The 12,011-nt window shown below is 63.6% G+C and overlaps 1 protein-coding gene across 3 annotated transcripts in view; it reads left to right on the top strand.

Moving 5' to 3' along the window:
* The window catches only part of SDK2 (sidekick cell adhesion molecule 2), a 46,468-nt gene that overhangs the window by 28,408 nt on the left and 6,049 nt on the right, over positions 1-12,011 (top strand). For 2 of the 3 annotated variants that reach the window (XM_033076732.2, XM_033076733.2), the window contains exons 5-34: positions 582-715; positions 1,550-1,661; positions 1,869-2,059; positions 2,656-2,739; positions 2,807-3,001; positions 3,127-3,243; positions 3,332-3,499; positions 3,690-3,792; positions 3,998-4,174; positions 4,259-4,395; positions 4,541-4,688; positions 4,757-4,897; positions 4,983-5,164; positions 5,361-5,476; positions 6,507-6,702; positions 6,806-6,904; positions 7,690-7,881; positions 7,963-8,084; positions 8,160-8,269; positions 8,544-8,694; positions 8,776-9,013; positions 9,091-9,206; positions 9,325-9,514; positions 9,697-9,795; positions 10,048-10,242; positions 10,320-10,521; positions 10,688-10,791; positions 10,879-10,949; positions 11,069-11,204; positions 11,952-12,008. In XM_033076732.2, the coding sequence (XP_032932623.1) occupies positions 582-715; positions 1,550-1,661; positions 1,869-2,059; positions 2,656-2,739; positions 2,807-3,001; positions 3,127-3,243; positions 3,332-3,499; positions 3,690-3,792; positions 3,998-4,174; positions 4,259-4,395; positions 4,541-4,688; positions 4,757-4,897; positions 4,983-5,164; positions 5,361-5,476; positions 6,507-6,702; positions 6,806-6,904; positions 7,690-7,881; positions 7,963-8,084; positions 8,160-8,269; positions 8,544-8,694; positions 8,776-9,013; positions 9,091-9,206; positions 9,325-9,514; positions 9,697-9,795; positions 10,048-10,242; positions 10,320-10,521; positions 10,688-10,791; positions 10,879-10,949; positions 11,069-11,204; positions 11,952-12,008 (4,283 nt within the window). Of the gene's footprint in view, positions 1-581; positions 716-1,549; positions 1,662-1,868; positions 2,060-2,390; positions 2,396-2,655; positions 2,740-2,806; positions 3,002-3,126; positions 3,244-3,331; positions 3,500-3,689; positions 3,793-3,997; positions 4,175-4,258; positions 4,396-4,540; positions 4,689-4,756; positions 4,898-4,982; positions 5,165-5,360; positions 5,477-6,506; positions 6,703-6,805; positions 6,905-7,689; positions 7,882-7,962; positions 8,085-8,159; positions 8,270-8,543; positions 8,695-8,775; positions 9,014-9,090; positions 9,207-9,324; positions 9,515-9,696; positions 9,796-10,047; positions 10,243-10,319; positions 10,522-10,687; positions 10,792-10,878; positions 10,950-11,068; positions 11,205-11,951; positions 12,009-12,011 lie in introns of those variants that run through there. The other variant, XM_033076735.2, reaches the window with a different exon arrangement.

Here is a 12,011-nt window from a genome sequence, read left to right as displayed (position 1 = left end):
CCCACACCAAGGATGTTGAACTGACGCTGCATCGTGCTGGAACCCAGGGACACGCTCGGTGACTAATGGCTCTGTTTGTCACCAGAGAAAGGGATTTCTTTACCAAAAAATGAAAACAAAGCGGAGGAGAGGGTGGGATAGAGGCAAGCACGGCACACACGCGTGTGCCAGGTGTCCCCACGGGGCTGTGGCAGATCTCGTGCTGCTGGAGCCCGGGCAGCCACAGCCTGCAGGAATTGAATTTGTAACCCCCATTATGCAGGAATTGAACTGGTCTCCTTTCGATTTGCAAAGCGGGATTGAGGAGATAAAACTTCTTTATCTCATATTTAATGGTAAAAAAAAACATATTCCCCACAGCATTTTATGTTTCCAGCAGATTAGATTGTTCCATTAAGTAAAAAAATGTAAAAAATTGGAGAAATCCTAGAGATGTGCACTGTCCCATGGGCTCTGCTCGGACTGAGGGATACAGGGCTTGGTCCTCCCATCCTGGGGTGAGGCTGGGGGTCCCATGAGGGTGCTGGGTGAGGAGTGAGGGTCCCAGCTCGATGTGTTCACTGCTCCCTGTCCTCCCCCAGAGCCATCACGCTGGAGAACACGCTGGTCATCCTGTCCACGGTGGCGCCGGACGCGGGGCGTTACTACGTGCAGGCGGTGAATGACAAGAACGGGGACAACAAGACGAGCCAGCCCATCACCCTGACCGTGGCCAGTGAGTGCGGGGGGCACTGGCCCCCTCCCCTCATCCCCTGCCTCCCCCCCAAATTTAATTTGCAGTAAATCTCTTCCAAGGCTCTGCCTTCTGCTGACTTAACAGTTCAGCTGCCTCAGAATTTATTTAGGTGCTCGTGGCTGTGCTGCAGGCGCTGTCACAGGCAGAGCTCCTGCTCCTGCAGCCGGGATGGGCTGTGGGGTGGGTGTCCCCCTCCCCTGTCCCTGTCCCTGTCCCCCTGCCAGCTCCTGGTGCTCTGGAGCCTTGGGGCCACCGCTGTGGCTTCGTCCCCCCAGTTCCTTTGAGCCCTCCAGTCCATCTGGGTGGTGACAGCCCTTCCCATGGGACGTGCCCTGAAAGGACATCAGTCCTGTCACAATCTCCCCATCCCCCCTGCTGCTGCTCCGTGGGGTTAGGACAGGTTATCCCCGTCTGTGGCTGCCTGTCTCCCATCCCCATGAATCTGTTTTCGCGTCCCTCGGCGTCCTGGAGCGCCATAAACATCCCGGAGCCCCTGTTTATGGATTCAGCTCTATCAGCAGCTTTCGAGCCGATCGCGTTTTTACAGCGCCTACATGAGGGTTTTTTATTGTTGCCATCATTTTGCTTTATGGACTCCCTGCTCCCTCCTCCCTGCTGCCACCAGGCGTGCCAGGGCTCCCAGGGGAGCACACAGCTTAGGGAAGGCACCCTGGTGCCACCAAGATGCCATCAGGTCCCTGTCACCTCTGTCTCCGCCAAACCGAGCAGTGAGGGGTTTGGGTGCCCTCTCGGGGACACCCCAGGGTGGCCAGGGGGTGCTCATGGTTGTCCCTCTGGCCTCCTTCTCCCCAGACGTGGGTGGCCCGGCTGATCCCATCGCACCCACCATCATTGTCCCACCCAGGAACACCAGCGTGGTGGCCGGCACCTCGGAGGTGACCATGGAGTGTGTGGCCAACGCCAGGTGAGCTTGGGCTGGGGATGGGATGGCGATGGGCTGGGGATGGCGATGGGGAATCTCCCTGCTGGCATTGCCCAGCCTCGGGCAATCTGTTCCCACCACACGCCTGGAACCTCCGCGATGGAGGGAGATCCTTCCCACCCGAATCCCGCAGGATGGAGGGAGGTGGGATCCTCCAGAGAAGCTCCTGACACGCCTCTACCCCCCCAGGCCATTGATCAAGCTGCACATCATCTGGAAGAAGGACGGGACACCGGTGTCCAGCGGGATCAGCGACTACAGCCGCCGGCTGACCATCCTGCACCCCACCCTGAGCGACAGCGGCTTCTACGAGTGCGAGGCTGTGCTGCGCAGCAGCAGCGTCCCCGTCGTGACTGCCGGCGCCTTCCTGTCCGTGCTGGGTGAGTTCTGCTCTGTGGGCATCTCCCTGTCCGTGCTGGGTGAGTTCTGCTCTGTGGGCACCTCCCTGTCCGTGCTGGGTGAGCCCCTGCCCGTGGGCACTTCCCTGTCCGTGCTGGGTGAGCTCCTGTCCATGCTGGGTGAGCTCCTGTCCGTGCTGGGTGAGCTCCTGTCCATGCTGGGTGAGCTCCTGTCCGTGCTGGGTGAGCTCTGCTCTGTGTGCACCTCCCTGTCCATGCTGGGTGAGCTCCTGCCCGTGGGCACCTCCCTGTCCGTGGGCATCTCCCAGTCCCTGCTGGGTGAGCTCTGCTCTGTGTGCACCTCCCTGTCCGTGCTGGGTGAGCTCTGCTCTGTGGGCACCTCCCTGTCCCTGCTGGGTTGATCCCCAGTCTGTGCTGGGTGAGCTCTGCTCTGTGGGCACCTCCCTGTCCCTGCTGGGTTGATCTCCTGCCCACGAGCAGCCCAGACCTCGCGTGCCATGAGCTGATGCGTGCTCAGCCCCAGGGCTGGGGTGGGAGGTGACACGAGGGGCACTGGGCACCCCAAGGACCCTGGGAGAGGCTCTGTCCCTGTTTCTATCTCTCGGTTCCCTCTGCAGAGCCCCCGCAGTTCGTCAGGGAGCCGGAGAGGCACATCACGGCCGAGATGGAGAAGGTGGTGGCCATCCCCTGCCAAGCCAAGGGTGAGCTGCTCCCCAGTGCCCTCCCCGTGCGCCAGCACCCCGTGCCTGACCCGGCTGTACCGTGCAGGTGTCCCCCCTCCCGAGATGGCCTGGTACAAGGACGCTGCCCTCCTGCACCTGGAGAAGCTGTCCCGTTTCCAGCTGCTGGAGGACGGCAGCCTGCAGATCAGCGGGCTGGTCCCTGATGACACCGGGATGTTCCAGTGCTTCGCCCGCAACGCGGCCGGCGAGGTGCAGACCACCACGTACCTGGCTGTGACCAGTAGGTGCCAGCCCCCCTCAGCCCTGCGGTGCCCTGGCTGGGTTTGGGTGGGATGGAAACTCTCCTGGGTCAGGCCGGGCACAGCGAGGGAATTCAGGGCGGCTGTGCACCTCTGTGCCCCACAGGCATCGCCCCCAACATCACGCGGGGTCCCCAGGACAGCACGGTGATCGATGGCATGTCCGTCATCCTCAACTGTGAGACCTCGGGGGCGCCACGCCCGGCCATCACCTGGCAGAAAGGTAAAGGGCTGGGGACGAGCCTCCTCCGTGGGGCTCAGTGACCACCACGCTGGTGGCAGCGGCACTGACAGGGCTCTGCTGTCCCCAGGAGAGCGGGTCCTGGCCAGCGGCTCCGTGCAGCTGCCGCGTTTCACCCTGCTGGAGTCGGGCAGTCTCCTGGTGAGCCCCGCGCACCTGCCCGACGCTGGCACCTACACCTGCCTGGCCACCAACTCCCGCGGCGTGGACGAGGCCTCTGCAGACCTGGTGGTCTGGGGTAAGGGACTCACGGTGTCACTCACCGTGACGCTGCCCGTGTCACAGCCGGGAGGGAGGGAGGGAGGGACCCTGCGTGGCCCCGGGTGCTGCGGGATGGAGCTCTCCGGGATGGGCGCTGCGTTTTGTGGGTGCAAACGGGAGCTGTCGCTGCCGGTGCCACCCCCGCAGTTCCTTGTGTGCCCCCGCAGCAAGGACACGGATCACGGACCCGCCGCAGGACCAGAGCGTCATCAAGGGCACCAAGGCTGTCATGAGCTGCGGGGTCACCCACGACCCCAGCGTGGACGTCAGGTGAGTGAGGGGCTTGGGGAGCCCGGGCACCCCTGGATTGCCGGCCTGGCTGCTGTCACCGCTGTCCCTGGGAGGGACATGAGGGTCCTCCTCCCCATCCCCGCGCTGCTGGTCCTGCAGTGCCACCTGGTGCCCTGCGACCCTGCTCCGCTCTGCTGGCTGGGGAGCTGCGGGGCACCGCCACACCTGGCTCCCCCCGGCTCAGGTACGTGTGGGAGAAGGACGGGGCACCGCTGGGCCCCGAGAGCGGCTCCCGGGTGCGCCTGGACGAGCTGGGCACCCTGCACATCTCCCAGACCTGGTCGGGTGACATCGGCACCTACACCTGCAAGGTGATCTCGGCCGGGGGCAACGACTCGCGCAGCGCCCACCTCCGTGTCCGGTGAGACCCCCCCCCCCATCCCGCCGTCACCCCTGCCTGGGGCTGTGCCCCGTCCTCCCTTCCCTCCCTAACCCCCCTGTCCAGGCAGCTCCCCCACGCTCCCGAGAGCCCCGTGGCCGCCCTGAGCCCGCAGGAGAAACGGGCCATCAACCTGACCTGGGCCAAGCCCTTCGACGGCAACAGCCCCCTGCTCCGCTACGTCGTGGAGGTCTCCGAGAACAGTAAGGAGCTGCTGCCACCCCCAGGAGTCCCCAGTGTCACCCTGGTGCAGGGGATGCTGCGGGGAGCTTGGGGACATCGGGATTTGTCAGCCGGGCAGGGGACCTCAGTGTCGTGTCCCCACCCTGCTGTCCCCTGTTCCCCCAGACGCGCCCTGGACCGTGCTGCTGGCCAGCGTGGACCCCGAGGTGACATCGGTGACAGTGCGGGGCTTGGTCCCCGCCCGCTCCTACCAGTTCCGCCTGTGTGCGGTGAACGACGTGGGCAGGGGGCAGTTCAGCAAGGACACGGAGAGGTGAGTCCCGGCCGGGGGTCCTGGGGGGGCTGCTGAGCCCGGGTCCTCACCCTGCCCTGTCCCTGCAGGGTGTCCCTGCCCGAGGAGCCGCCCTCCGCTCCCCCCCAGAACGTCATCGCCAGCGGCCGCACCAACCAGTCCATCATGATCCAGTGGCAGCCGCCCCCCGAGAGCCACCAGAACGGCGTCCTCAAGGGCTACATCATCCGGTGGGTGCCAGCGGGGGCTCCCACGGCTCCCAGAGCTGCTGTGGGTGGGGACAGTGACAGCTCTGATGGCTCCTGCCATCCCCAGGTACTGCCTGGCGGGGCTGCCCGTGGGGTACCAGTTCAAGAACATCACCAACGCCGAGGTGAACAACCTGCTCCTGGAGGACCTCATCATCTGGACCAACTACGAGATCGAGGTGGCCGCCTACAACAGCGCCGGCCTGGGCGTCTACAGCATGAAGGTGACAGAGTGGACCCTGCAGGGAGGTAGGCAGGGACAGCAGGGACGGTCGGGGTGGGCAGGGGCACCCCCAGAGCGGGTGGTGGGAGGTGGGATGGGAGGCAGGAGGGTGGGTGGGGAGATCCCGGGGGGATTGGGATGTGCTGGGCAGGGATGAGGTGCTGGTGGAGGGGAGGGAACCTCGTGGAGCTGTGGCTGTGAGCTGTCCCTTCATCCTGGCAGTGCCCACGGTGCCTCCAGGGAATGTGCAGGCTGAGGCCACCAACTCCACCACCATCCGCTTCACCTGGAACCCCCCCAGCCCCCAGTTCATCAACGGCATCAACCAGGGCTACAAGGTGAGCTGATTCCCAAAAACTGAACAGCTCTGGGGAAAACTTGGTCAGCCTTCACAAACTGGCTTGGCTCCTCCTCGCCGAAATCCTGGATTTTAATTGGATCTCTCCCGACTGTTAAAATAATATTTACTGTTATTTAACACTTGCATGGGCTCGGAGTCTCCCATGCTCTGTAATTAATTCCGAATTGCAATTAATTCAAATTTACACTAATGAAATTGAATTAAAACATTAAACTTGTGTCTTAATCCAATCGAAAGAAGTTCGGGAATTTAATTGCCGCTGGATGAGATAACCAGCGTGAGTGGGATATTTAACATTCTTATTAAATGCCACTTAGTATTTTTGATTAGTATTTTTAGGGCCTAATTAGTGTTTAATTAAGTTGCTAGAGGCTATCTTGCACAATACCAATTAAATGCCCAGCCATCCCTCCTGGATGCGGGCAAGGGGGGATCCCGCGCCGTTATCGATGAGTTCACACAGCTCCATAAACAGCGCCGGCATCGGGGCTCCCTGCACCGTTAATTGATCGTTAATCAACGCTGAATTAATAAGAGGAGTCCGGGGATGGGTATCTAAACATTTAAATCATCAAATAAAGTAAAGAGAAACAAAGTCAGGGCTCACCCTCGGCTGTTGTTGCCTTTGATGTTGGGAGTCCTGCAATTGTTGTTCCAACAGAGCCGTTCCACGCCGTGACTCTGCAATCACATCAGGTGTCTGCTGGGGTTTAACAGAAAAAAAACATTTTTTGTCTTGCACTCCTCATTAGCTCTTTTGTATTTTTAAATTTATTTCTCTAAGGTTCTGAGAAACTGGAAAAATTATCAGCTTGGGAGAAAAAAACTGTATGAGTTTACAGCTCTGGTGAGCTTAGAAATGGAAACAGAAGCACAAAACCCCACCCCTAAGAATAAAAAATCCCTACTAAAACTTGGTAGAAAGAAAAACACCTCGTAAATGAAATGGAGTGAAGTACCACGAAAGCCCGGAGAGTTTTCAGCATCACGGTTCCCTTTTCCCTCAGCTCATCGCGTGGGAGCCGGAGCACGAGGACGAGCCCACGGTGGTGACGGTGCGGCCCAACTTCCAGGACAGCATCCACGTGGGCTACGTGCCGGGGCTGCGCAAATTCGCCGAGTACTTCACCTCGGTGCTGTGCTTCACCACGCCCGGGGACGGCCCGCGCAGCGCCCCGCAGCTGGTGCGCACCCACGAGGACGGTACGGGGAGGTTCCGACCCCGCGGGATGGACCCTGCCCGGCCCGAGGGGAGCCCCCTGCTCGCGGGGTGCTGTGGGTGCTGAGTTTGGGTGTTTTCGGGCAGTGCCTGGCCCCGTGGGACACCTCAGCTTCAGTGACATCCTGGATACGTCCCTGAAGGTCAGCTGGCAGGAGCCGCTGGAGAAGAACGGGATCCTGACGGGTACGGGCTCTGTCATGGCTCCCATTCCCACCCCACAGCATGTCCCCTTGGTCCTGTCCCATTCCTGCTCTGCAGCATCTCCTGTGTCCCACTGCCACCCCACGGTGTCACTCACATCCTCTTCCCACCCCACAGCATGTCCCCTTTGTCCTGTCCCATTCCCACCCCACAGCATGTCCCCTTTGTCCTGTCCCATTCCCACCCCACAGCATGTCCCCTTTGTCCTGTCCCATTCCCACCCCACAGCATGTCCCCTTTGTCCTGTCCCATTCCCACCCCACAGCATGTCCCCTTTGTCCTGTCCCATTCCCACCCCACAGCATGTCCCCTTTGTCCTGTCCCATTCCTGCTCTGCAGCATCTCCCGTGTCCCACTGCCACCCCACAGTGTCACTCAGGTCCTTCTCCTCCCAGATTATCTCCTCTTTGTCCTGTCCTCTTCCCACCCCGCAGCATATCCCACCTGTCCTGTCACACCTGTCCTGTGCCATGCGGGGGTGACACGGGGGTGACACAGGGGTGACACAGGGGTGACATAGTGGTGACACAGGGGTGACACAGTGGGGACACAGGGGTGACACAGTGGGGACATATGGGTGACACGGGGGTGACATGGGTGACACAGGGGTGACACAGGGGTGACACAGGGGGGACACAGTGGGGACACAGGGGGGACACGAGGGTGACACAGGGGTGACACAGAGGTGACACAGGGGGGACACGGGTGACACAAGGGTGACACAGGGATGACACAGAGGTGACACAGGTGACATGGGTGCATTCCAGGGTACCGGATCTCCTGGGAGGAGTACAACCGCACCAACACGCGGGTGACACACTACCTGCCCAACGTCACCCTGGAGTACCGCGTCACCGGCCTCACCGCCCTCACCACCTACACCATCGAGGTGGCCGCCATGACCTCCAAGGGACAGGGACAGCTCTCCTCCTCCACCATCTCCTCAGGGGTCCCTCCAGGTGAGCACTGTGCTGCTGGAGGGCTGTGTGAGGTGCTGGGGGCAAGAAACCGGTGCCACCCACCCTGTGCTGTCCCCACAGAGCTCCCCGGTGCCCCCACCAACCTGGGCATCTCCAACATCGGCCCCCGCTCCGTCACCATCCAGTTCCGCCCGGGTTACGATGGCAAAACCTCCATCTCCCGCTGGCAGGTGGAGGCACAGGTACAGGGGGGCTTGGGATGGGGGACAGGGGGTGTTTGGGGACAGCTCACCCCACTCACCCCACTCACCCCACAGATGGGCCAGAACGGCGAGGCCGGGCAGTGGGGGCTCGTGCACCAGCTGGCCAACGAGCCCGACACCCGTTCCATGGAGGTGCCCAACCTGAAACCCTACACCTACTACAGGTGAGTGCCAGGGGTGCCATCCCTGGGGGGACACAGCCCTCTTGTCCCCCCTCATTGTCCTCCCCAGGGGCCTGGAGTCCTCTTATCCCACACTGTGACCCCCCTCATTGTCCTCCCCAAGGGATTGGAGCCCTCTTGTCCCCCCCCATGACCCCCCTCATTGTCCTCTCCAAGGGCCTGGAGTTCTCTTGCCCCACACCGTGACCCCCCTCATTGTCCTCCCCAAGGGCCTGGAGTCCTCTTACCCACACCGTGACCCCCTCTCCTCTCTCAGTTTCCGCATGCGCCAGGTGAACATCGTGGGCACCAGCCCCCCCAGCCTGCCCTCGCGGAGGATCCAGACCCTCCAAGCCCCCCCGGACATGGCCCCTGCCAATGTCACCCTGAGGACGGCCAGCGAGACCAGCCTGTGGCTGCGCTGGATGGTGAGGGGGGCCCGTGGGACGGTGCCTGTGTGGCTGAGGGGGCTGTGGGACATGAGCAGTGACAGTGCCTGTCCCTGGCAGCCCCTCCTGGAGCAGGAGTACAACGGGAACCCCGACTCGGTGGGGTACAGGATCCGCTACTCGCGGGCGGACGGGCGGGGGCAGCCGGCGCTGCACATGATCCGTGACCGTGTGGAGCGGGAATTCACCATCGAGGACCTGGAGGAGTGGACGGAGTACCGGGTGCAGGTCCAGGCCTTCAATGCCATCGGCTCCGGGCCCTGGAGCCCCTCGGTGCTGGGACGCACGCGGGAGTCAGGTACCGCTGCCCAGCTGGGCACTGGGCACCCACCTCGGCCAATCCGGCCACTGACCCTCTGTGTCGGCCCCCTCCAGTGCCCTCCTCCGGCCCCAGCAATGTGACAGCAGTGGCCAGCTCCTCCAGCAGCCTGGTGGTCCGGTGGAGTGACATTCCCGAGGCTGACTGCAACGGGCTCGTCCTGGGCTACAAGGTGAGCTCGTGTCCGTGCCCTGCCCGTGGCCAGCACAGCTTCCCCTGGGGCAACTACCCCAGAGCTGTCACCCCTCAGTGCCAGCCCGGCCCGGCTGTGTCACACGGGCTGTCTGCAGGTGCTGTACAAGGAGCAGGGCTCGGAGGGCCGTGCCCAGTTCTGGCTGGCAGAGGGCAATGCCTCCCGCAGTGCCCAGCTCATCGGGCTGGCCAAGTACACCCTGTACGAGATCCGCGTGCTGGCCTTCACCAGGATCGGCGACGGTGTCCCCAGCCGGCCGCCTGTCCTCGAGAGGACGCTGGATGACGGTGGGTGACATCACTTGGGTGTGTCCTTGGGTGCCTAATCCCATCCTGTCCCTCTGTGGAGGATCCCTCTCCCCCGATCCGTGAGGAAATGGATCCCAATGGGAACATTTAGGGTTCCCGTTCCCAGGGGATGGGATCTGGCACTTTCCCCACTCCCCGGTGACTCCAATCTCTCCCTGCAGTGCCCGGGCCCCCCGTGGGGCTCCTCTTTCCTGAGGTGAGAACCACCTTGGTGCGGCTCATCTGGCAGCCACCGGCAGCACCCAACGGGGTCATCCTGGGTAGGTGGGGACATCCCGGGCCAGCCGCGCTGGGTGCCCTGCAGAGGTTCTGTGGGAGCAGGGATTGGCGTGGGGAGCCGGGACCAGCTCCATGGGATCCCCCTGAGCATCTCGGAGCCCTCAGGGCTGGAGTTCCCCGCTCTGATGTTGGGTGTGAGCTCCCCCGTGCCCGGTTCGGGATGGAGGGGGCGGCACGGGCAGTGTCCCGGGCTGTGTCCCCTCCCCAGCCCCACCACCCCGCTCCCTCCCCAGCCTACCAGGTCAGCCACCGCCTGAACACCTCGGCGGTGACCGCGGCCGCCGTGGAGGTGCTGGAAGCCAGCGCCCGGCAGTTCACGGCCACCGGGCTGCAGCCCGAGGCCACCTACCTGTTCCGTGTCACCGCGCAGACCCGCAAGGGCTGGGGCGAGGCGGCCGAAGCGCTGGTGGTCACCACCGAGAAAAGAGGTAACGATGGGGGTCCTGGATTGTAGCGGGGGTCCGGCGGTGTCCCCGCAGTGCTCCCAGCCCCTCGCCTCCCCCAGCCCGGCCGCAGCCCCCCGGGAAGCCGCTGGCGCAGCAGGAGGAGGTGCGGGCGCGCAGCGTGCTGCTGTCCTGGGAGCCGGGCAGCGATGGCCTCTCCCCCGTGCGCTACTACACCGTGCAGAGCCGCGAGCTGCCCGACGGCGACTGGGCTCTGCACTCCGCCCCCGTCAGCCACAACGCCACCGCCTTCGTGGTGGACAGGTGAGGGGCTGGGGACACGGGGGATGATGATGTTCCGGGTGGTTTCCCCGTGCCTCGGTTTCCCCGTGTCATGACAAGGCTGGGAAGGGGTGGCCCGGTGGGAGGGAGGGTGGCTCGGGGGTGATCCCCTGGCTGTCCCGTCCCCATCCTGCTCTGCTCCCTGCAGGCTGAAACCCTTCACTTCCTACAAGTTCCGTGTGAAGGCGACGAACGACATCGGGGACAGCGAGTACAGCGAGGAGTCGGAGTCACTCACCACCCTGCAGGCGGGTCAGCACCTCCTGGGGACCTGTCCGGGGCGATTCCTCCTCTGCCCTGGGCATCTCCGGAGCCTCACCACCCTCTTGTCCCCCACAGCCCCCGAGGAGGCTCCCACCATCCTCTCCATCACCCCCCACACCACCACGTCGGTGCTCATCCGCTGGCAGGTACCGTCCCCTCTGCGCTGCCCTGGGAGGTGGCACCGGGACGTCCTGGGTGGCACCTGAGGGTGCCAGGGAGCCCTGGATCGGAGCAGCCTCGACTCCTCCCCTCCCTCCCCTTGCAGCCGCCGGCTGAGGACAAGATCAACGGGATCCTGCTGGGGTTCCGGCTGCGCTACCGGGAGCTGGTGTACGACAGCCTGCGGGGCTTCGCCCTGCGCGGCATCGGCCACCCCGGCGCCAGCTGGGCCGAGCTCAGCCGTGAGTGCCCACTGCCCACCCTGGGGACAGGGGCTGGGTGCCCTGGGGGTGGCAGGTGGGGACCTGAGCAGTGCAGCATCCCGTGCTCCACAGCATATCCCGGGAACCAGGGTCAGGCTGTGCCCCCTGGAGCTGTCACCAGTTCCCTCGTGCCACCAGGGCTGTGGTCCCTGAGACTCTTCTGTGTTGTCTCTGGCTCTGTGCCGTGGGGTCCTTGTAACTGAGACACCCACAAATCTGGGTGTCTGCACCTGACACGGGCTGTGTGACAACCCCAGGGACCAGGGCCACATCCACTCTGGGGGACAGCAGGGACACGAGTGACAAGGGCAGAGCCCAAGACAGGACCTGGCCCTGTCCTCTGTGGAGACCCCAATGCACAAACCTGGCCCGTGCCCTTCAGGGGATGGGGCTGGAGGGTGGAAAGGCTGCTCGGTGCTGTGGCAGCCCCGTTGGCAGCTGGGGGTTCCAGGGCCCTTGTAGGGGTGGGGGCTGTGCTGGGGTGGGGCTGTGCTGGGGTGGGGGCTGTGCTGGGGTGGGGCTGTGCTGGGGTGGGGGCTGTGCTGGGGTCAGGCTGTGCTGGGCTGGGGGCTGTGCTGGGGTGGGGGTTGTGCTGGGCTGGGGGCTGTGCTGGGGTGGGGCTGTGCTGGAGTGGGGCTGGGCTGGAGTGGGGGCTGTGCTGGGGTGGGGCTCAGAGGCAGAGCCCACCCCTGCCCTGCACTAACCACCCCCTGCTCTCCTGCCCAGCTGTTTATGCCGTGCACAACCTCAGCGAGGTGTCCCTCACCCAGTACGAGCTGGACAGTA

The sequence above is a fragment of the Catharus ustulatus genome, chromosome 20 (assembly GCF_009819885.2).
Source record: "Catharus ustulatus isolate bCatUst1 chromosome 20, bCatUst1.pri.v2, whole genome shotgun sequence".
Classification (NCBI taxonomy): Eukaryota; Metazoa; Chordata; class Aves; order Passeriformes; family Turdidae; genus Catharus; species Catharus ustulatus.
The sequence above is the reverse complement of the archived record's forward strand: the minus strand, read 5'-3'. Positions and strand labels throughout refer to the sequence as shown.